Source organism: Cyprinodon tularosa, unplaced genomic scaffold (assembly GCF_016077235.1).
Source record: "Cyprinodon tularosa strain WSP-4 unplaced genomic scaffold, ASM1607723v1 ctg808, whole genome shotgun sequence".
Classification (NCBI taxonomy): Eukaryota; Metazoa; Chordata; class Actinopteri; order Cyprinodontiformes; family Cyprinodontidae; genus Cyprinodon; species Cyprinodon tularosa.
Genome location: NW_024039572.1, coordinates 170,253 through 194,008, shown reverse-complemented (window position 1 = coordinate 194,008; position 23,756 = coordinate 170,253). Strand labels below are relative to the sequence as shown.

Genomic DNA, 23,756 nt, shown 5'->3' with positions numbered 1-23,756 from the left:
AACGCCGGGGAGAAAACCGAGCGTACCCACGATTAAAGAGAAGCGGCGGTCTTTAGGACCCGTCGGTTCGGGCGGTACAATAGAGCTGTTGTGCCGTTTTGGTGAACGTACTGCAGCCTGGAGAGTCCCACTGTCTGCTGGGATACAAAAAGCCTTATATTTACTATAATATTAAGACTAAAGTCCAAATTTCCACAGCTTTGTGTATGTTCGGTCTGCGTGGCTGCGTGTTTGAGGAGAGCAAAGCGGAAAGCCAGCGTGGAGTGAAGGTAAGGCGGGAGGAGTGTGAACAATATGCTCGTGTGTTAAGAGTGCCAGGATTCACCCTGGATGGTTTATTCAGGCCACGGGGCCTGCTCCTTTCCTGCTATGCCGAGGCCGTTTCCGCATCACCACTTCATCAATATGATCACACATATGAAGTATTCTCTTTGTAGAAACTTAAACGTACATTTGTTGAACATTTAATTAACTTTAGCTGTATTAATACTTTCCTTAACGTCTGTAGGAAGTGACATCTTTGTACGAAGGTGGCGCCATGTTTGACTTGCTGTAGGCCCGTGGAGGGGAGTGTTTGGCGCCAACTACTGCGTTCGCTTCTTATTTTTAGTTCTGGAAACCACAATTTAAAGCCCTCAGATAAACTTTTAACTCATACCAACACCTAAAGGTGACATTTATACCGGTGCAGCCCCGGATAGAGGAAATAACACACGGAGAAGACAGTTTTAGTCATTGTCTCAGATTGTTTACAGTATCCGCCTGCCTTTAGTCATCATAGTTTGCTGTTCAGGACCTGTAAAATAAATAGTTTCATTAATACAAAGTAATTTTGAATATAAAGAAAATTCATTAGTCGTGTAGCTCTGACACAGCAAGCTTGTTAGGTAGACTATATGGTGTGTTTGTGGTGCTTTGCACAAGTAGTCAGTGTTTCCTTCCCCATAAAACTGTTTTAAAAACAGTTTTAATTTTACATTTACAAATAAATTAGATAAATGTGACCTGCATTTGTATCCAGGTCCAATGAGCCTGTCCTTTTAGTAGAGCCAGCTGTGTAGTTAGGATTTTTCTTTACTTTACAGATTTTTTCCAGCTTCAGGTCTTGTCTCTCTACCAGCTTTGTACATCTAAAACCTGAGATGTTTCTTTTATTTTGGAAAATAGCTCAGTTTTTGTTATACTGGATGACTGAAAGCAATTAGATTTAGGTATACCAGACTGTTAATATGATTTATTTTGGCTTTGATGCTCAATATCTTTCTTCCTATCCATTTATTATTGAAAAAAAAGCTCATTAAAGAGTAAAACTTAAATTCTTTACCATTAAAATAATCTAATACATGAAGCCTCGGCTTCTTTTCTGTCATTTGCTAAAATGATCCTTTTGGCAGATTTTCTGATTAATACATTCTGACCTGTCATTTCAAGTGGACACCTTTAAATTTTTTAACAATTTCAAAATTTTCCCTCAATTAATTCCACTTCTTCTATATTTAAAAAAAAATTCATGTCATGATATAAATCCTTTGTAATTTTTTCCTCTTTTTTTTCAAATAAAAACACTTAGTTTTTTGCACAAAATTCATCATCATTTGTAGCCTGGGTGCCATTCCGAACTTAGTCCCACCCACAACGTTTGAGGTCGGGAAGTTCGTAGTTCATATTCTGACTAGAATTGAGTAGGACTACGTCAGGCTACATCATTTGTGCTCACAGCCTCTCAAAGGGGGTTTTAAACAAAGTTCACATTGAATAAAAACCTTTGCAAGGTGATGCTATTCCTTACTCCAAAAAAAAATAACTTTTAGAAACAAAAATGTAAATGGATTTCTTCATTTGCTCATCGAACCTTAATACAAATGTCCTCCTATGCAGTAGTTTGCCATCCAGTTATGGTTAATAAATTTAGCAACACAAAAACAATAAAATAAGAAACTAATATTTACACATTTTAATAAGTAGACCTCGATCTGGTTTTAGATAATTTCCGATGAAATTGACCTTAGTTTTAATCAGTCAGATTTTGAGCTATAGGGTTGAAGCAGATGTATAAACATTACTTTGATCCTTATGGCATTGATTAAAAGAAGAAAAAAAATCAACAGAATTCAGCCCCCCTCATCTTTCAGAATATGGGCAGGTTTTCTATTAAAGAGTTAGAGGAGCTTAGAGTTGGGATATAGATGCAAATGACTGTTAGATTGTCAAAACAATACCTCATATCTATTAAAGACTTGTAAGTTGAATTAAATCAAAATCATATCACTTAAATATGAAAAACAGACCATATAATAACTGTAAGGGAAAAATATTGCAGTTCACTTTATTATGATAGTATGATTATAGCTACGTATATTCCTGAAATGTCTGGATTACCAAAAACAAAAAAATTTAGGTTTTATATTCACCATAATCACTACAGTTAACTTTGTCAGTAATAGTTACAGTGGGGCAAAAAAGTATTTAGTCAGCCACCAATAGTGCAAGTTCTCCCACTTAAAAAGATGAGAGAGGTCGGTAATTTTCATCATAGATATACCTCAACTATGAGAGTCAAAATGAGAAAAAAAATCCAGAAAATCACATTGTCTGATTTTTAAAGAATTTATTTGCAAAATATGTCGGAAAATAAGTATTTGGTCAATAACAAACAAGCAAGATTTCTGGCTCTCACACTCGTTACCTTCATTAATGGCACCTGTTTGAACCCGTTATCAGTATAAAAGACACCTGTCCACAACCTCAAACAGTCACACTCTAAACTCCACCATGGCCAAAACTAGAGAGCTGTCAAAAGACACCCGAAACAAAATTATAGACCTGCACCAGGCTGGGAAGTCTGAATCTGCAATAGGTAAACAGCTTGGTGTGAAGAAATCAACTGTGGGATCAATTATTAGAAAATGGAAAACATACAAGACCACTGATAATCTTCCTCGATCTGGGGCTCCATGCAAGATCTCACCCCGTGGGGTCAAAATGATCACAAGAACGGTGAGTAAAAATCCCAGAATCACACGGGGGGACCTAGTGAATGACCTGCAGAGAGCTGGGACCAAAGTAACGAAAGGCTACCATCAGTAACACACTACGCCACCAGGGACTCAAATCCTGCAGTGCCAGACGTGTCCCCCTGCTTAAGCCAGTACATGTCAAGGCCCGTCTCAAGTTCGCTAGAGAGCATTTGGATGATCCAGACGATGACTGGGAGAATATCATATGGTCAGATGAAACCAAAATAGAACTTTTTGGTAAAAACTCTACTCGTCGTGTTTGGAGGAGAGAGAATGCTGAGTTGCATCCAAAGAACACCATACCTACAGTGAAGCATGGGGGTGGAAACATCATGCTTTGGGGCTGTTTTTCTGCAAAGGGACCAGGACGACTGATCCGTGTGAAGGAAAGAATGAATGGGGCCATGTATCGTCAAATTTTGAGTGAAAACCTCCTATCAGCAAGGGCATTGAAGATGAAACGTGGCTGGGTCTTTCAGCATGACAATGATCCCAAACACACCGCCCAGGTAACGAAGGAGTGGCTTCGTAAGAAGCATTTCAAGGTCCTGGAGTGGCCTAGCCAGTCTCCAGATCTCAACCCCATAAAAAATCTTTGGAGGGAGTTGAAAGTCCGTGTTGCCCAGCGACAGCCCCAGAACATCACTGCTCTAGAGGAGATCTGCATGGAGGAATGGGCCAAAATACCAGCAACAGTGTGTAAAAACCTTGTCAAGACTTACAGAAAACATTTGATCTCTGTCATTGCCAACAAAGGGTATATAACAAAGTATTGAGATGAACTTTTGTTATTGACCAAATACTTATTTTCCACCATATTTTGCAAATAAATTCTTTAAAAATCAGACAATGTGATTTTCTGGATTTTTTTTTTCTCATTTTGTCTCTCATAGTTGAGGTATATCTATGATGAAAATCACCGGCCTCTCTCATCTTTTTAAGTGGGTGAACTTGCACTATTGGTGGCTGACTAAATACTTTTTTGCCCCACTGTATTAGATCAAAGGTGTCATGTTGAAATTCCTCCCTTTAAATGTGTGTTTTATACTTATGATTTTGGGCATCTTGATAAATTGTCGATACAGAAATGATGCATCCTTCAGCTGATTACAACCTGAGCATTCCCTGACAAGATTTGAAATTTTAAAAGCGTAAAGAACAAAAACGCTTCTACGCAGTAAACAGTATGACGGAAACCTCTGTGGTTTTGAAGCTTCGGCCTTTTTGTACCACGGTTAAACCGTGAAGCGGGGGAACTGGCACATGCCATCAGGGCAGAAAACATCATATTCATCCAAGCAAATCGCTCCGATGCTGTAACCTGAACAAGTCTATAGGTTACATTCTTTATTCTTACAACTCTCAATTTTAATTGCAGATCCTACGTTTTGATTTAATAAAAACAATTGTCTGTAAATCTAATGTATTAAATGCAAAATATATATATATGTAGAAGAAAAAGACTGAGGTGTTTGGTATTTTTGTTGACACTTCCTCCTGTGCGTCTTTGTTGCATAAATCCAAAAAAACAAACAAAAAACATACTTTTGTTTCAGGTTTCGTCCATGCTCACTATGAAAACAGAAAAAGCGATATGAATGAAGTCAGTTGCAGACCTGGGCGGATTTCCTCTGGCCTCTTTTTATTTTACTCTACCCCAGTAAAATGAGGAACTGTCTTGGTGCTTCCTCCTCCTGCCGCTGCCCCTCCTGCCTTCATGGGGAATGTGAGGCATGTCCTGTCTGTAAAAGCCATGCTCTATAAGATGCTTCGTCTGAGTCGCTGTGCGCTTTTTACGACTTTAATGACCCACCCCTTGGATTTAAAGGCTTTAGGCATCTGTCCTGTTTCACTTTTGTTCTGTTTAAAACGTAGCTAGGGTGGAGGAAGCGGTTAATGTGGTTGATTCACCAGGATCTTTCGGATTTCGCTTGACTCTCCCTCTGTGGTTTGATAGAATACCTTCCGAGAGTTTTTGCCTCCTGAATTTGTTTTGCTTAAGTTAAATAGAGGACTGCCCCCAAGAGGAAAAAACAGTTTGAAGCTGAAAAAGACTTGAGAAAAACTTCCAACATGATAATTTGAAATGTACAGCTAGAGTTATAAATGAATTAGTTAAATAAACCACAATGACATGTAAGAATGGCCTAATCAAAGTTTAGATCTTACGCTGCTTTGAGACAACAAATTTAAGGGGAAAAAGGAATATTTTTCCTTCAGTTTGATTGAAGTTTGTCTCATAAGATCTTGATAAAGTGCTAAAAGGTTTGGTCTTTTAATGGTTGTAAAACTTGAATTCTTGTAACATACTGTGCTGACATTCTCTGTTCTTTCTCCTGCTGCAGAGATGAAACATAGTGAATAGTCACCAGAAGAATCTACTAGCATGCTTTTCAGTCTGATGTTTATGGTTGGTAACCACCATCATTATTCTGAACTATGAACGACTTGGACTAATGAATGAAATGTTTTTGAAAGCTGCTTCTTTTTCCCGCTCCTGCAGGACGTTACAGGATGAAACGTGTCAGGTCGTCCAGCAGCAGCGACAGTTCCGACAGTGAGAGTGAGTCCCTTCAGACTGAGGCGCTCAAACGAAACCTGCATTTCCTTTTGTCTCGCTTCTCTTTAATCGACTCTCGCTCTCCCTGTTTAGGCCCATCGACGTCCTTCTCTAACAAATATGACAGCAAAACTGGAACCCCGGCCTCCGACCCAAAGAAACCGGCTGAAGTAAGAGCAGTTTTTATGGAAGTATTTCAAAGGAAAAGAAAAAAGTAGGACAAGAACTTGACTCTGTCCACTTTTTCTCCAACAGGTGTTCAGAAAAGACCTGATCAGCGCCATGAAGATACCAGATTCCCACCACGTGTCTCCAGAGGACTACTACCTGCTGGCCGACACCTGGAAGCAGGAGTGGGAGAAGGGCGTCCAAGTGCCAGCCAGTCCGGACACCATCCCTGAGCCATCAGTCAGGTATGCCCGTCCTGCGGCTAAGCAGGTCTAAATGCTCTTTCTTTTCTGTGACAAACTGCTCCCCAGATCTGGAAGGTTTTTGCTTCTTTTCTTTCTTTTCAGACTCATCGCTGAGAAGTCCAAAGTAGTGCTTTACACTCACCCGAGAAAGTACATCCAATGTTCAAGCCAGGAAGCGACAGAACCAGGATATGTCAACATTAAAGAGCTGGCAGAGGCCATGTGTCGCTATGATCTGGATGATATGGACCTCTACTGGCTCCATGCGCTTAACCGTGAGCTGAGTCACATGGGTAAGAAAATCAAACTGCATACAGCTATCAGCACCTGGTTTAAAAAAGAAAAACATACGTGTTACTGCAACATTTAAGTTCCCTTTTGCATTAATAAAGTATTTTAAAATTAATTTAGGTTTCTCCCTTCAGGATACTCATTTGCTGTGCAAGGTGAAATTTGATTGGGTAAAAGCCATAAATTCTGGATAAAATCAAAAACATTTATGTTTTCACGCTTTATTATTATTATTATTATTATAAGGTTGTATCTGTTCATCCAAAGGCCACCAACAATAGAAAAAATTTTAATCTAGATAAGTAATTTTTCTTAAAATAAGTGCATTTGTTCTTGGATTGAGGAGGTAAGAGACATTTTGCCAATGGAACAAGACAATTTTAATTAAAAATAAGAAAACACAATTGCATTGTCTTATTTCAAGTGCATGTTATCTAATCATCTTTTTTTAAGAGTATAAATACTCATTCCATTGGCAAATTTACCTACTCAAATTAAGGGTAAATGCACTTCATTTAAGTAATTTTTTTACTTATTTCAAGGTTGTTTTTGCAGTGAACCTGCTTGTCTATCTGTTCATCTCACTTCATTCATAAATATGTTTCCATTCTAAAAAATTTCCAGGAGTAAAAATATCTGCCATGAATTCAGATTAAGCTTTGCATTAACACTCTAAAAATGCTCGACAAAGGGATGAAGACTTTAAATTTGACCCTAGATTTTTGACATAAAGGTGTTTTAAACTCTGGAGAGTACCGTATTTTCACGACCATAAGGCGCACCGTACTAAAAGGCGCAGTCTCAGTTATGTGTCCCATTTCTGTACTTAACACACACATAAGGCGCACCGGACTATAGGGCGTGTTTTTTATATACAGGTACATGTCCTCTACTACCTTTAAATACCTCTACTGCGTATTTAAAAATACAGCGGGGGCAAAACTGAGTATGACTGTGCTTTATTCATGTATTTATTACAAACTATTAATCAAACCTGGGTGCTGGCCGTGAGACAGACACATCGCAGATGACACAGCGCTGTGATCACTCCTAAATTAACTTAAAATCCTGAAACCTGCCGACGGAATTTGTTCGCTTTTATTACCGGTATCCTGGTGCCTGCAGTTAAAATTATTTAGATAAAAAACACCTGCCAGCAGCCGCGGTGAACCTGGAGGCTGCCCAGCCAAGAGGCTGCTGTTGAAGGGATTTCTACTGTCGGCGCACCGCTGGTATGTGGGGGTCTGAGCGCCTCCGACAGAATTAGATAATCTGGATGAACTGACTGCAATTATTAAGTTTTTAGGTGGACTTTCTCACTTAAAAACATATTAAAACTACTTTATTCCCACTGATCACAACAAATATAGCTGCAAGATTTAGATTATTTAGATGAAAAAACACCTGCCAGCCGCCGCGGTGAAGAGGAGGAGACCCGGCCCAGAGGCTGCTGTTGAATTAAGTGTTCAGGTAGAAAAATAGAGCGGGAGCAAAACTGAGTATGATTGTGCTTTATTCATGTATTTATTACAAAGTATTAATCAAACCCATCAAAGTCATCATCCTCTGTTTCTGAATAAAACAGCTGCGCTAAATCAGACATGCCAATTTCCCCTTCTTCGCTGTCAGAGTCACTTTCCGTGCCGGGCGGCTCCTCAGAAATAATGCCGGCTTTTGCGAAAGCTTGAACAACAGAGCCAGCAGACACGTTAGCCCAAGCATCAACAATCCATCCGCAAACGGTGGCGTAACTTGCCCGGCGCTGCCTTCCACTTATCCTGAAACTGTGGTCTCTGTCGGTCATCCATCGCTCCCACGCCGCTTGCAGTAGGGCTGCAACTAACGATTATTTTAAAAATCGATGAATCGGCCGATTATTTTTTCGATTAATCGATGAATCGGACAAAAATTTTTTTTTATATTAACCTCTTTATTCCAAAATAAACATTTTAGACAGAACAAACAAGCCCACAAGTACAGGTTGCTCATTAACTGTACTGGTGCAATATGAAAAATAAATGTTTGTGTAAAAACTACGCAAACTTACATGAGAAATGTAGCTGTACATCCACAAAATATAGGCTACTTTGTTTCATAAAGCGCAAAAAGAGACAGGCATTTTTGTTTTTTAAAGCCCCTAAGGGGTTCAAACAATAGGTCCCCCCATTTCAACAAATGAGTTTTTTTAGACTAGAAGAGTTCTGCCTTTTAAGACAGGAAAGTATAGCAGTTAAAGTTGCTGCTTGAGAAAATACTGAACCATAGAGATAAAAATAGCCCTGTGATTCAAATTATAAATTGTATTTGGAATAAAAATGACACATCCTCCAAAGACAGATATTTACATGGGAATGTGGCAGATAATTAATTGACATATTACTGATCTTGCTGGATTTTGTTCTGCTTTACTTCCATAAATTGCCGGATCTTCTTTTCTTTATCTTTGCCAGAAGATTTAAACTTTAAAAGCCTTGCCCTCATAATTTGCAAGTTAATTTATTTATAAAGAAAATATAAACGCTGCTTAAACAAATTTAAATGAAATTAAAAGTAAAATAAGTAGCCAACCTTATCACTGTCTGTAACCTACTAACAAGGTAAGGAAAGCATCAGATGAGCTACCTGAGAAACTAACGTTACGTTTCCCCACTTTAAAATGAAACAAACATGGTTACTCATCCTGCTGATCAGCTCTCTTCACTGCCATTGAAGGCTCCAACGTGTTTTCTTTTCAGGTGCTGCGTCATAACAGTGGTGCTTCCGTGCCATGTTCATTTGTTTTTACAAAAGTTGCATGTTACGACTTTTTTCACTTTACAAAGCGCCGGCTATTTTAATTATTGTGATCAATTTGCGCCGTCAATCCCGGCGCATGCGCGCTTCATTTGCAGTCTGGACGCTGAGGGTTAACTCCTCACTAAAATCCTGCGGCTCTGACTGAGAGGGATTCCTGTGGGAGAGGGAAAAAGGCGTTGGGATGGGGGAGGCGCCCCAAGGCAGGCAAAAGCCGCCAGTGACACCGTAAAAAGTCGCCAGATTTGTCGCTAGTCGCTTTTTTGAAAAATAGTCGCTGGAGGGGTCTGAAAAGTCGCTGAGTTGGCAACACTGCAACTGCGGCGCTGACTCGCTCCGCCATATTTTTTTTTCTTCCCCCGGTTGACGGCGGCGGCGGATGACGCATTAATCGCACAACACAACTAATCGATGATTAAATTCGTTGCCAACGCTTTTAAAAGTAGATTTTTATCGATTTTATCGATTCGTTGTTGCAGCCCTAGCTTGCAGCCTTACTTTGAACGGCCGCTTCACACCGATGTCGAGCGGTTGAAGTTCCTTTGTCAGACCCCCGGGATAACGGCGAGCACAGCGTCCATTTGATTCACCATGTTTTTCTCATCAGCTGTGAGATGGGCACGCATGGAGTCACAGATTAACTGCGATGGTGATGCGTGGAAAAAAAACACCTGTTCTCCTCACATACACCTGCCTCAGCCACTCTTTCATCATCTCCTCATCCATCCAGCCCTTTTCATTTGCGTTAATATCATATGTCATCAGAGCGCTGTCTGTCTCGCTGTCAGCTCCCAGATCAGCTTCTCTGATTGGTTGATGCGGCGCGTCCAGCAGCAAAACTTCAATTTTTCCATCTCGAGCAGCAGCAGCACGTTGGCGGTGCGTCAGATGCTTAAACGCTCCCGACGCGCTGCGCCTGCTGCTCAAAACGCGCTGCAGGACCTTTTGCTGCGCCTATACGCGCGTCAACCATTGACTTTGCATGTAAACTCGCTGCTTCTGCTGCACCTGCTGGGTCCGGTTCACACCGATGTCGAGCGGTTGAACAGCGGTTGAACAGCGCAGCGTTAATTTATTTTCCCCATGTTTTTCACATCAGCTGTGAGATGGGCACGCATGGAGTCATTAACAGCGATGGTGATGAGTGGAAAAAAAACACCTGGTCTCCTTACATTCAGTCACTCTTTCATCATCTCCTCAATGAGGTGGTCTCAAAAGTCGCAGTTACAACACACATAGGGCGCACCGCACATTTTTAGGGGAAAAAAAGACGTTTAAGTGCGCCTTATAGTCGTGAAACTACGGTAAGTAGAACTTACCCGACAGCAACACAAATGTAAGTCCTTTACTGATCTATGGTTCACGCTAGATTAATAACTTCTTGTTTATGACAGCCAACTGTAACCAAAACTATTGACAACATTACGCTTCGCATCAATTGGTTAGTTTTCCGAGTGGAAATGTGTCTAAAACCCTCTCACACTTTTAATCTTTCTAACCAGGTGTAAATATAGCCATAAATGATTTACTGGGTCAGGACCCAGTATTAAACCCCCTAATTTAGCAGAACCGCACAAAGCTATTACCTCACTGGGTAAGGCATGCATTTGCATGTTCATGAGAAACATTCAAGGTGACACGTTGTCATACAAGACTTCTGACTCCTGCTACATGTTGTTAACCTCAGCAACAACAGCACTACTGACAACATTTTCCTGCAGGTTCATGCTCTAGTCTTCTTTTTATTTATGTATTTTTTATCTTCCTTTAATGTCCCCCAGTTGCCTCTCAGACTGAGAAATATAGTGAAATGCAATTTCTTAGTTTCCATATCTCTACTAACAAATGGATTTCGGGAAGCAATTCTTTTAATTTTATTGCTCAACAGCTGTTTTGACGGATGTAATTTTTTTCTGTCTTAAATTCTTTTAGAGGTTGGATTGATCACTTATAGCTGTATCCGTTGCATTACCGCCACCTGCGTGTTACATTAGGTACATCTTTTCCAACATTGCTCACATGAATATGAAAAGATCCGACCCGGTAACTGCTCCCCATTAAAAAACTAGGACCAGTGTATGAAAGCAGTTTATTTGCTTTTTAAAAGTTGGCTTAAAATTAGCATGAAGTTTGGATGGAAAAAAAGCTGATTAGACTTTAGCAAATTGAAGATTTTATTTCCGATTTTTTTTTTCTTAGACTCGTCTAAATTGAAGAAGAAAAAAAAAGAAGAATTTTTAAAAACTCAACAGCTTGAAGTGCGGTAATAAATGTCTCTGCACCCCAAAGATGTTCTGAATGCTTCCCTCCAGTTTTTAGTGCAGCGGGTAAAAGGAAAGCCTGAATAAGCTGCTGTATATTTATGCATGTTCAAGGAAAACATCCCTGAAATAAACACATCTCTGACTCAACACATTCATATACCGTTTTCAATGCATTAACTCTCTAATGTTGTTTTGATTTAAAGAGGTTTGCAGTAGGGCTAGCCTAACATTAGCATTTCTTCTTTCTGAAGTGATAAATCTGAGAATTCAGCCTCTAGATTATTTTATTTCTATGTGGTTCCAGTTTTATTGCATTTGAAGACAGAAAAGTTTTCCTAACTCTGAGAAATCTGATTTGAACGTCCTAAAATTTGATGGCTGATGTTTCAGATGCTCTTTGTGCAACTTCCCTTGGACAGCTGGGTATATTAGAGTTTTATGTGCTAAAATACGTCTCCTTTTAGCTGTAGGTGGAGAGAAATACCCAGATTTAATGGAAAACCAACATTAGTCGCATCCACAGATTAGTGGTTTCAGTTTCTAAAATCCAGCTATTTAAAAATGCTAGAATTTGTTACTGATCTTATCCTCGGGATCAGGAAATCTGGGGTTCAGTCTTAAATTAGTTTAAATCCTACAATGTGCCTTACTCTGCCTCTCATTAGCGTTGTTATTTCCATATGCCTCTCAGGGGAGCTACCCATAGATGAGCTGACTATGGAGCGAGCCTTGGAGGCTCTAGAGAGGCAGTGCCATGACAACATGAAACACGCCATAGAAACCGTGGAAGGCCTGGGCATCGAGTACGATGAGGACGTGATTTGCGACGTGTGCCGCTCCCCAGACAGCGAAGAAGGAAACGACATGGTGTTCTGTGACAAGTGCAACATCTGTGTGCACCAGGTGGGTGTCGGAACGGCTCCTCTGTCCACTGAGGAAAAAGAATTATAGAAGGCGTGCCTTTTTTTGTGTTTCTCAAGTAGTTGAGTGACGGTGATTTGATCTGGATTTCTCTACAGGCTTGTTACGGCATCGTCAAAGTGCCGGTTGGGAACTGGCTCTGCAGGACTTGTGTCCTCAGCATTGACCCTCAGTGCCTTCTTTGTCCCAAGAAGGGCGGCGCCATGAAGGCCACACGTGCCGGCACAAAATGGGCACATGTGAGCTGCGCCCTATGGATACCCGAGGTATGCAACACTAGGGGGGAAAAAAACAACCCTCTCATTGCTCCAAATGGATCAAAAGTATGTTTTTGAATAATGGCTCATCTTGCTCTGCATGTGGTTACTGCGTAGGTGAGCATAGCCTGTCCTGAGCGAATGGAGCCCATTACGAAAGTCTCCCACATCCCGCCCAGCCGCTGGTCTCTCATCTGCAGTCTTTGCAAACTGAAGACGGGTGCATGTATCCAGGTGGGTGTGGCTATGTCTCATTTCTTGTCGCATTCGTTATGACTAATAATTAATATTACCTCTGCAGCTCAGGATTGAAGGACATTCGTTACTGAAGGCATCATTTGAATCGTTTGATTAGCATCACATCCACTGATTTCTTATTGGATCTTTGGAAAACCAGTAACAGTTCAAAGTCCTGCACTTAAGGAAAAAAAGAAAAGAAAAACACATTGCAGTGATAAAAATGCAAAACGTAGAGAGTAAATTAGTAATTAAGATAAAGAGAAAAATATTGACTAAAAGAAGGAATGGAAAGTTGGACTGAAAAGGATTTAGATAGCTCATTCAAATGCCACTCTAAAAAAATATATATTTTTAATCTAAATTTAATACAACTGAGTGATTCTGTGCTTTTAAAAATTGTGGGAGTTTATTCCAGATTAGTGGAACATAAGAACTAAAATCTGCTTCTTCATACTTTATTCTGCTTCTAAGTATTCAGAGTAAACCTGAGAGGTCTGGCACGTTGATCCACTGACAACAAGTCTGTAATATTTTTTGAGCTAAGCTATTCAGTGATTTAAAGACTAACATAAGTATTTTAAAGTCTATTTTCTGAGATGCAGGGAGCCGCTCCCCAGAGCTGAGGTGATCTCTGCTTTGGCTTTAGTGAGGACGCTGACAGCAGCATTCTGGATCAGCTGCACCTGTCTGATGGCTTTTCTAGGCAGACTTGTGAAAACCCTGCTGTAGTGAATAATTCTACTAAAGATGATCACGTCAATTGGTGTATCAAAATCCTGTTGAGGCATTAGTCCTTTAATTCTGGAGATGTTCTGTTGGTGATAGGCCGCATTTAACTTCTTTAAAGTTGTAGGGAAGTCGTATTTAAATGTCAAATAATTCTGGCTTAAACATGTATACCGTAAATCCTCTAATATAGGACGGGGCCTTTATTTCACTCAGGTACATCTTGGTCCAGGCCATTATTGGAAGGAGACCAGAATTAGAAGCATGCCTCTATTTATATTTAATCAAAACAGACTACCAGTGGAATGAATTAAAACTAGATTTTGTGCCTCTTTGAACCTATAAAATACTAGGTTCATTTATTGAACAGGTACAGTTACCGTAACGCTATACAGAACATTATTCAGACATGTTCCAGCAGCTGCAATTTTTCTGCACGGTAATACGAAAAAAACAAAAACAGAATGGAATCTTGGCCAAACTGACTTGCGAAACAAGGTTTTTAAAAATTTAAAGGAAACTGTTCTGCCATCACAGTGAAATTTTATTTGAGGCAGGCTAAGTGGAAGTAGGCTACCAGTATCATATATTGCAAGGGAAATTCAGAACAACGAAGGCCATTTTAATGCTGCCTGGTTACCACCAGACCTACCGGTAATCACATGTGGCTTTCAGATCAGAACGATTGTGTAAGGCCTCTACGATGTCTGTGTAAGGATGGGACTTCCCCTGCTAATGGCTTGCATTGGTTATCAAACATTGCCCCCCTGTGGTACTTGTATGTTACTATCACTAGTTGTTGAGGACTGCCCAGGAACATCGTTGGTTCTAATTATAGCCCTGGCCTGTATACAAGTCCGAGAGTGGAGGTAAACGCTAATGGAATACAGGCCAATATTAGAGGGTTTACGGTATAAATGTACTCTTTATCAGACTATTTTAAAAAGAATCCTGTCTTAAAGCTTCATGAACTGTGAGTATCCCCATAGCATGATGCTTCCACCTACTGTAGTGAAGTTACTTTAGATCAAAGGGTCTTTAATTCCTTCTTTCTACCTTAGCTGAGTCTCCTACATGTTTTGGGGCAACTTGTATCATGACTGGTTGTGTTGTTTCTCCTGCCACTGATGCTTGTGGAATGAATGGCTAATAGTTTCCACTCTGCTTTCAGTGTTCAGTGAAGAACTGCACCATTCCTTTCCATGTGACCTGTGCCTTTGAGCACAGCCTGGAGATGAAGACCATCCTGGACGAAGGGGACGAGGTGAAGTTCAAGTCTTTCTGTCTGAAGCACAGCAAGTCCGGGGAAGCCGGCCTCAGCCCAGGTCGGTCCAAAGCCCCCGTAGAGGGGGGTAAGGTGGGCCAGCGGGCACAGAGGCTGCAGGAGCTGGAGGAGGAGTTCTACACTCTGATCCAGATGGAGGAGCTGGCACAGGAGCTGGGGCTCTCTGAGCGCCTGGTGGACTTCATCTATCAGTACTGGAAGCTGAAGAGGAAATCCAGTTTCAACAAGCCTCTGCTGCCCCCTAAAGAGGAGGAGGAGAACCTGATGCTGCAGCCTCAGGAGGACAGCATCCACACACGCATGCGCATGTTCATGCACTTGCGACAGGATTTAGAGCGGGTGGGTGTTTTTCTTTTTTTTTTTTTTTTTTTTTTACTGCGGTGATGCAGTCTTTAATGCTGAGTCAATGGATTATTAGCTCTGGGTGAAAAGAACAGTTCCCACCAGCCAGCAGTGGTTTGATCACTTCTCTCTAAAACTCAGTTTTGTAGTAATCAACATTTCCTGTCAGCAGTCTCTGATGCTGCTTATATTATTACATTTTACCACAACCTGAAGGATGTGATCCTTCCTGGCATTAACTTCTGATTTTCCTCCAGTATTCAGTTTTTAAATGACATCTCATGCTGGTAGCCTCACAGGTAGAAAGGAGAAGGCACAGAGATCAGAACAGAGTCAAACAAACTGCTCTCTTGTTGTTGTGTAATTGTTTTCACGCTGGTTTTCACCTATTCCTGCATTCAGGTGAGGAATCTGTGCTACATGGTGAGTCGACGGGAGAAACTGAAGCTGCTGCAGAGTAAAGCCCAGGAGCAGATGTTCAACCTGCATGTGAAGCTGCTGAATACAGAGATCTCCACCGGTGAGAATAGGTCCACATACATGTCGTTCTGTGCTTTATGTCATTTCACCACTGGGAGAAATTATAATAATAGGAACTCTTATTTTGTTAACTAGAGACTTAAAAGGCAAGACTTTTGTTCTGGCATTAGTCTTGATCACATAGTCTAAATATTGCTCATTTCCTTCCTGTTCTTGCTTCTTTCCCTCATTATGTGTTCTAATCAATTAAGCTGTCGATTAGTTTTTTTTATCTCCCCCCATTACTACTCTGATATCAAATAAAGATTTTATACAGAATTAAAACCAGATGAAGCTGAAACTGTGACACTTGAGGATATTCACAGTAAAACAAAAACAGGTTTTAATCCTAATAGTTGATATATCATAATTTTGGCATAATTACTGCTATTTTCAGCTAAAAACATTTTTGTTCTTTAGTTAACAATTCATTTACAGTGAACTCTCTATAATGCTGTTCGCCTTTCAACGGCCTCGCTGCTTCACGGATTTGCATTGTGTTCTGCATTCTGATTGGCTAAACGATCTCCACGCTTTTTCTCTACCTGTGTGACAATAACATTAGGTGTTATATTTTAATATGCATGTACGTAAAACAGCTTGCCAAATTTTAGTTTGCAAATTTTCTCCAAAACTCATAATGTCGGTAAAACCTGCACCGATGAAGGCGTTTGCAGACGGCCAAAGAGCCAGAGGAAGATGCTAACTATCGCAGAGAGAGTTAAACTTCTGGACATTTGGACATACTAATGGGGGTAGAAGCTATGCAGCTGTAGGCCGCCATTAAGGAATTAATGAATCCTTGTCCGTTCCAGAAGCAATACATTTTTATAAGGATGCAAAAAGGATTGCAACCGTCAGCAACAAGACTATGGTAAGGATGGAGTCAGCATTAGCTTTGTGGATTAATGACTGCAGAAAAAAAAAAATTTCTCTGGATACGACCGTTACCTGCACAAAAGCTAGAACGCTGTGTCAAACTGACAGCGATGACATTCATGACAGAAAAGAGGAGGAGGATGCAGTTACCAGCCATCGAGTGCTGTTCACGCAGAATCAAGCGCATTTAATGCTAGCAAGGGCTGGTTTAAAAATGTTTAAAAAACGCTTCGGATTTAGAAATGCTTCTCTGCACGGAGAGACCGCCTCTGGAGTAGAAGCATTCATGAACAATAAATTTAAATCATTGAGGAAGAGGGATATAAACCAGAACAAGTTTTTAATCATAAAAATTAAATATTACTGCTTCACGAATTTCGCCTATCACAGGGTCTTTTGGGAACGTAACCCCCATGAAAAACGAGGGTTTGCTGTATTTCCAAAGTAGCTGAAGATCATTTCAATAATCGGCCTATATGTGATTGTTTCTGCCCTGATTACTTTCTTGTGTTTCTTAGTAGTGCTTCCTTGCTTGTGACCCACCTATCTTCCTTACCTTCTTGTTTCCACTTTTTAAACGTATTCACTGGGAATAACAGAGCAGAATCCTCTAAATGCTTCTTCAAGTTTATTGTAAAGAAATTCTATTTCAGGTGCTTCTTATTTTGCCAGTTCTCTCTTGGAAAAAGGTTGATTATTTTCAGTTTTAATGTTAACTGGTTAATTACACTGCAAAAATGATCTACAAATAAGTCAATATGTCTTAAATTAAGTGTATATACCCCTGATTTGAGCAGGTAAATAAGATGATTTGCCAGTGGAATTAGGATTTTTACTCTCAAAATAAGGTTATTGGATAATATGCACTTGAAATAAGACAATGAAATTTTTTCTTATTTTAAATGTAAATTGTCTTGTTCCATTGGCAAAGTGTCTCACTTAACCCCTCAATTTAAGAAAAAATGCACTTATTTTAAGAAAAAATTACTTATCTAGATTTCTATTTTTTTCCAGTGTAGAGCCCAAATAATATAAAAGAACATGTGAAACGGCAGAGGAGGAACGTTTTAAAGGGATGAAGCAGAGCAAATGTAAATGCTCAACATTCAGCCTTCCTGTTATCTGCTGAAAATCCTGCTCACTGTTTAAAAGAAGCGGCCTGAAGCCGGGCATATACTGTGCGATTTTTTTATTATTATTTTTCAATCGTTGCACGCAGCTACAGCTCACGCTGTACGACGAAACCGCGGGGTTTTATCGTAAAGTAAGTTCACAGCTCACAATATATTTTCTCACACTGTGCAGCACAACGCACTGATGCGATCTACCTGCTCACACTGTACACCTAAAAACCACGTCGGATTCAGCTCTGCAGTGAGATGGCGCTACTCGGACTCTTCTATCCGGAAACCAAATGAGTAGAAGGGGATATCAAGCTCACTAGAGAGAAATGTGCTGCCTTGGCAATTGTGCAATTTTGTGCTGAAAACCCTAAAAAGAAAAGGCGGCGCCGTATTTGGACTAGGGCTGCAACAACGAATCGATAAAATCGATAAAGATCGACTTTTAAAAGCGTTGGCAACGAATTTCATCATCGATTAGCTGTGTCGCGCGATTAATGCGTCACCCGCTGCCGCCGTCATCCGGGGGAAGAAAAAAAATATGGCGGAGCGAGTAAGCGCCGCAGTTGCAGTGTTACCAACTCAGCGACTTTTCAGACCCCTTAAGCGACTATTTTTCAAAAAAGCGACTAGCGACAAATCTGGCCACTTTTAACGGTGTCACTGGCGGCTTTTGCCTGCCGAGGGGCGCCTCCCCCATCCCAACCCCTTTCTCCCTCTCCCACAGGAATCCCTCTCAGCGCTGCAGTCAGAGCCGCAGGATTTTAGTGAGGAGTTTACCCTCAGCGTCCAGACTGCAAATGAAGCGCGCATGCGCCGGGATTGACGACGCAAATTGATCACAATAATTAAAATAGCCGGCGCTTTGTAAAGTGAAAAAAGTCGTAACATGCAACTTTTGTAAAAACAAATGAACATGGCGCGGAAGCACCACTGTTATGACGCAGCACCTGAAAAGAAAACACGTTGGAGCCTTCGATGGCAGTGAAGAGAGCAGATCAGCAGGGTGAGCGACCATGTTTGTTTGGTTTTAAAGTGGGGAAACGTAACGTTAGTTTCTCAGGTAGCTCATCTGATGCTTTCCTTACCGTGTTAGTAGGTTACAGACAGTGATAAGGTTGGCTACTTATTTTACTTTTAATTTCATTTGAATTAGCTTAAGCAGCGTTTATATTTACTTTATAAATAAATTAACTTGCAAATTATGAGGGCAAGGCTTTTAAAGTTTAAATCTTCTGGCAAAGATAAAGTAAAGATGATCCTGCAATTTATGGAAGTAAAGCAGAATAAAATCCAGCAAGATCAGTAATATGTCAATTAATTAAATGCCACATTCCCATGTAAATATCTGTCTTTGGAGGCTGTGTTTTTTAGCACCCCTAGTTCTCTCATTTTTATTCCAAATACAATTTATAATTTGAATCACAGGGCTATTTTTATCTCTATGGTTCAGTATTTTCTCAAGCAGCAACTTTAACTGCTATAGTTTCCTGTCTTAAAAGGCAGAACTCTTCTAGTCTAAAAAAAACTCATTTGTAGAAATGGGGGGACCTATTGTTTGAACCCCTTAAGGGCTTTTAAAAACAAAAATGCCTGTCTTTTTTTGCGCTTTATGAAACAAAGTAGCCTATATTTTGTGGATGTACAGCTACATTTCTCGTGTAAGTTTGCGTAGTTTTAACACAAACATTTATTTTTCATATTGCACCAGTACAGTTAATGAGCAACCTGTACTTGTGTGCTTGTTTGTTCTGTCTAAAATGTTTATTTTGGAATAAAGAGGTTAATATAAAAAATATTTTTTGTCCGATTCATCGATTAATCGAAAAAATAATCGGCCGATTCATCGATTTTTAAAATAATCGTTAGTTGCAGCCCTAATTTGGACAAAGACATGGCTGAGCAAACGTGGCTACTACGGTCTGTCAATTTTAAAGAAAGAACTCCATTTCACTCGCGCCCCGCCATGCTTCTTTGTTTTTATCTGAGAGGAAGAATAAGAAGAATCCTTGTTTGTGAACTGAGCGATTTGCCCACGACGGTCGATCAAATGTTTGATTTTCTCCCGACCTCATGATTCCTGATCTGGAGGTGGTCATGAGAGACTGATCGCCCCTCGTTACACCCTGTACATTACAGGACGCACGATCAGGCTGAAAGTCGGCCTGATGTAAAAATCTCGCACGTCTGGAAAGTCGCCCCGAAAAGGGCAGAAAATTGCACAGTGTAAGCCCGGCTTAAAGGATCAGAAATGCAGCTTTCTTACTAGAGGCTCTCACTAGTTGTATTGTATACGAAGATTCTCTGTTGCCTTTTTCACGTCACCTCATCCGTTTCTTCGCCTTTGTATTTGTTTTTTGTTAAAAAGCTGTAAAGTTCAGGACTTGAAAGTGAAATCTGTTATTTTCTTTTTTGTGGTATTTTCCTTGTTTTATGGTGTAAATGATCTGAGGTGATGCTCCGCTGCGCCCTTATGTTTGGCGATCCTCAGCCTCTACAGAATCTTAGACCTTATGAGAACATGAAACCAGAATGACTGACATAATTATCTACTGGCTGAGACATTCCAGGTTTTGGCCCAGCAGTCTCACACGTTTGTCTTTTTGCTCCCATAAGGTCTTCCTGCTTCTCTTCCAGTGGAAAACATGCTGTTTCACCCTCCTCCGAGGATCACTCTAAAACTGAAGATGCCCAAACCTTCAGGTCTTGGAAACGGAAACTGCTCTTCCAAGGTGGGCAACGGTCCACTCTGCTCAGACACCAGCGGGAATGTGGACGAGCAGCATCCTGAGGGGCTGGGTCAGGGGAAGCCTCAGCTGCACGCCCGCTGCAGCAAAGAGGAGCGAGCCAATGGTCGGCTGTCCTCCTCCAGCAGCAGCCCGCTGGCTGGCAAACCTGCAGGAAAACATTTGGCTTTGCATGTCATGCACCATGCCCATTCATCCAACGGTAACGGCAAACTGGACCAAGACCGGTCATGCATGGCTAAGTGTAACGGTGTTTTGGATAAGGCACTAGCTCAGAAGGACAGTTCCTGCCAGACACCAATAAACCGGGACATTACAAAGGAAGAGGCGGATAAGAAAAGCTTTTGCAAGTCTGCCATGGAGCATTTTGGCAGACCCTTCAAAGAAGCGACTATTAACTTGGTACGGACAACGGCGGACCTGCGGGCCTCAGACCTACTGTCCCATAAAAGCTCTGCCAAAGAGAAACTGTGGGTAAAACCTGTATTAGAACATAAAGCAAAAAACAGACAATCGCACCAGGACAGTGACGGATACTGCCCCGACCTGGAGCTGAGCGACTCTGAACCCGAGGCCAGGGGGAGACATGGCCATCATGTCGGGGTTCCACACGCTCAGAGAAAGGGGAAGCATTCAGTGGGTTCCAGACACTCCATGCAGAGGTGACGCCGTGGGCCGATCCTTCCAGCTCCTTTTAGTCTTTGTTGACCTGCTGGGAGCAGCAGCCCAGCGGCCGGCTGGCTCTTTGGACACATCAGGGACCGAGCCCCAGTGCTGATGATGCTTCACATATTAGCTATTGTGTTGCATTCAGAAGAGGAAATCGTTTGACACTCAACAGTAGGTTCCAACATGCAGTTTGGATTTGCTTTTAATAGGAGATAATTCCTATTATTACAATTACAATCAACCACAAACATTTTCTACATTAGTCCTGTATGGTTCTGTTTTTATTCGTTTACAGGTCAGCTGCCTTTTATAAAAACGCTGCTTTCTAGTTTTTTTTTTTTTTCTGTCTTTCAGTGTGATAGGTTCTGATAAGTAAACACTACATTTGTCTCCAAACGGGGTGACGTGTTTTTACAGCGAGCTGACATTCCAATATGTATCCTTCAATAAAACAAAAAAAGAAACAGTGGTAGAAAGGTAAAGGACGGTGAAGGTAAATGGTGAAACCTGCAGACCGCCGCTTGTCCTGGAGTCACATGAGCAGCCGACATCATCACAGAACTTAAATGTGAAAACCAGCGTCCAACATTTGCTGTTACCTGTGCTCCTGTTTAAGTAATAATGTACTTCAGAACTGCTGGGTTTATTTTCTTTACAGAGAGACGAGGTCTAAACTGTTTGCTTATACTTTACCTGGCAAGAAAACATTAAAGACGATCTTAAAATAATGTTATGGTCTTTATTAAAGTGGATTCCAGTAACACAAGGCATAAACTTAACTTTAAGTTTAAGCATTTAAGGTGTTTAAAAAAAAACAAAAAAAACATTGAAAAGTGGAAGGAAATATTTAGCCTGCACTATTTTTTTGCTTTAGAAATTTGGTTGTGAGTAAATGAAAAGGTAACTAAACGGCCTACATCATGTCTAATGAGTCTCCCATGAAAAACCTTGTAGATCTAACATTAATTTAATACATGACCCTAATATTAAATATGCTGTTAAATAAAAATTAAATGTCCCATCAAATTTAACGAATTAATTGTCCTTTAGAAATAAATTTAAACATATCTTCAGTTTATAATAAACAATGAAATCACTAAATGTATTTCATTTTTAATGTTATTTATATTGCCTACCTATTTTTATATGCCTACCAGAATGTTTTCCATTTTTAAAAAATCCTTAAAGCACAGTCTAAATTGGACAATATCTGCAAACCGTTTTTATAAGACTTGACACAAATTCTTAATTGGTTGCAGGTCTGGACTTTGATTTAGAAATTGAAATTTTTTCCTGCATGTTTCAGTTTTTACAATCATGACAAAGAAAAAAGTAGGTGTCTAGCTGCAAAACCTTGTATCAGGAGGATCCTGTTGAGCTACTACAGCCACAAATGGCAGCATATTGTGAAAATACTTGGGTTTGTTAATTAATCTGTCTCCATATTCCAAATCCCAATTAGTTCTGTCTAAGTCATTGAATGTGGGCATCTACAGTCATAGCCAAAAGTATTGAGAATGACACAAATATATTTTCACATGATCTGCTGCCCTGTGGTTTTCATGTGTGTATGTCAGATGTCATCACATACAGAAATACAATTGCAATCATATACACCTGTGTTAATGGAGCAATCACTGAAACGATGTTAGCTGGTCCTTTTAAGGCAGGGCTGCAATGACGAAATGTGTTTTGGGGGATAAAGTTCATCTTCTAGGCAAATATTGACTTTGCAATATAACTATAACATTAAATCAGGTGGCTTAACTTAAGAGACAAAATATCCAACTTAAAATTAGAGATGTTCTTTCTGGAAAACCATAGAAATATGATTATGACACAAATTCCTGGTTGTAGGTCCTGATTTTGACTAGGCCAATTCATGTTTGCAGGAAAACTGCAAAATCTTTCCAAACGTTCGATAAAGGCCTTGCTGGTGATTAACACAACTATGGGTTCACTTGTTCTTTTAACGGGGCTATGAATCACTGTAGTTGCCCCAGAGTTCTTGGCTGCTTCTTTGCTTTGAACTATGTTAGCATGCTACTCATCCCCCAGAATTATAGCCATGGTGGTATTAACTTTCATACATGTCTAAGGAATCCCTATGATGTCGGCTCTCTGAGCTGAAGTCTCCCAATATCCTGATAAATGTATTGCCTTAATTGTCTTACTAAGAACTGCATCGAGTGCAGTGATACAGATACTGCATGAAATGGCTTGCACGGGGGTCTGGTGAAGGACTGGGAATAGAAATAGAAAACAAGTAATATTTTATTACATAGTTTATTATTCATATGGCTATGATCGACTTTTGGAGACTTAAAAAACTTTAATGCATTCCTTGCAGTCTGTCAGCTTGGCTTCAAACTCATTTAATGGTATTTGTTAAGTTCCTCTATAGTTCCATTATTGGAGGAATAATTGATCAGTTCTCAAGATCTGATCAAATACGACCAGCTTCCCTGCCTAACTACAAAAACTGTCCATCTAACCAAATTTTACACCCTTATATCAAGACAAAACATTTGATCTTGTTTTAAGATTTATTTGCTAACTAGGAGCAAATTCTATTAAATATTAATCTACTTTGGAGAAGATTCTACTCAAAATAAGTCCAATAATCCAGGGGTCTTCAAAGTTTTCCAGGCCAAGGACCCCCAAAGTGATAGCAAGATTATGTGCGGACCCCCTAATTATATATATTTTATG

At 40.3% G+C, this 23,756-nt stretch overlaps 1 protein-coding gene across 1 annotated transcript; it reads left to right on the top strand.

Annotated features, from left to right (window-relative positions):
• The first annotated feature begins 72 nt into the window (after positions 1 to 72).
• On the top strand, positions 73 to 21,772 carry jade3 (jade family PHD finger 3). Its single transcript, XM_038271725.1, has 12 exons — positions 73 to 269; positions 5,363 to 5,427; positions 5,521 to 5,580; positions 5,671 to 5,747; positions 5,833 to 5,990; positions 6,093 to 6,283; positions 12,030 to 12,241; positions 12,358 to 12,525; positions 12,634 to 12,750; positions 14,654 to 15,106; positions 15,512 to 15,629; positions 20,245 to 21,772. Exons 3-12 carry the CDS (start codon positions 5,532 to 5,534, stop codon positions 21,039 to 21,041), a joined length of 2,340 nt encoding a protein of 779 aa, XP_038127653.1. The 5' UTR covers positions 73 to 269; positions 5,363 to 5,427; positions 5,521 to 5,531; the 3' UTR covers positions 21,042 to 21,772.
• Positions 21,773 to 23,756: the final 1,984 nt, after the last annotated feature.

Excerpts from the sequence above, each read along its gene's own strand:
- jade3 (XM_038271725.1), top strand. The coding sequence starts at position 5,532 with ATGAAACGTGTCAGGTCGTCCAGCAGCAGCGACAGTTCCGACAGTGAG. Across the intron at positions 6,284-12,029 it reads CCGTGAGCTGAGTCACATGG|GGGAGCTACCCATAGATGAG; the intron begins GTAAGAAAATCA and ends TATGCCTCTCAG. Across the intron at positions 15,107-15,511 it reads TGCGACAGGATTTAGAGCGG|GTGAGGAATCTGTGCTACAT; the intron begins GTGGGTGTTTTT and ends TCCTGCATTCAG.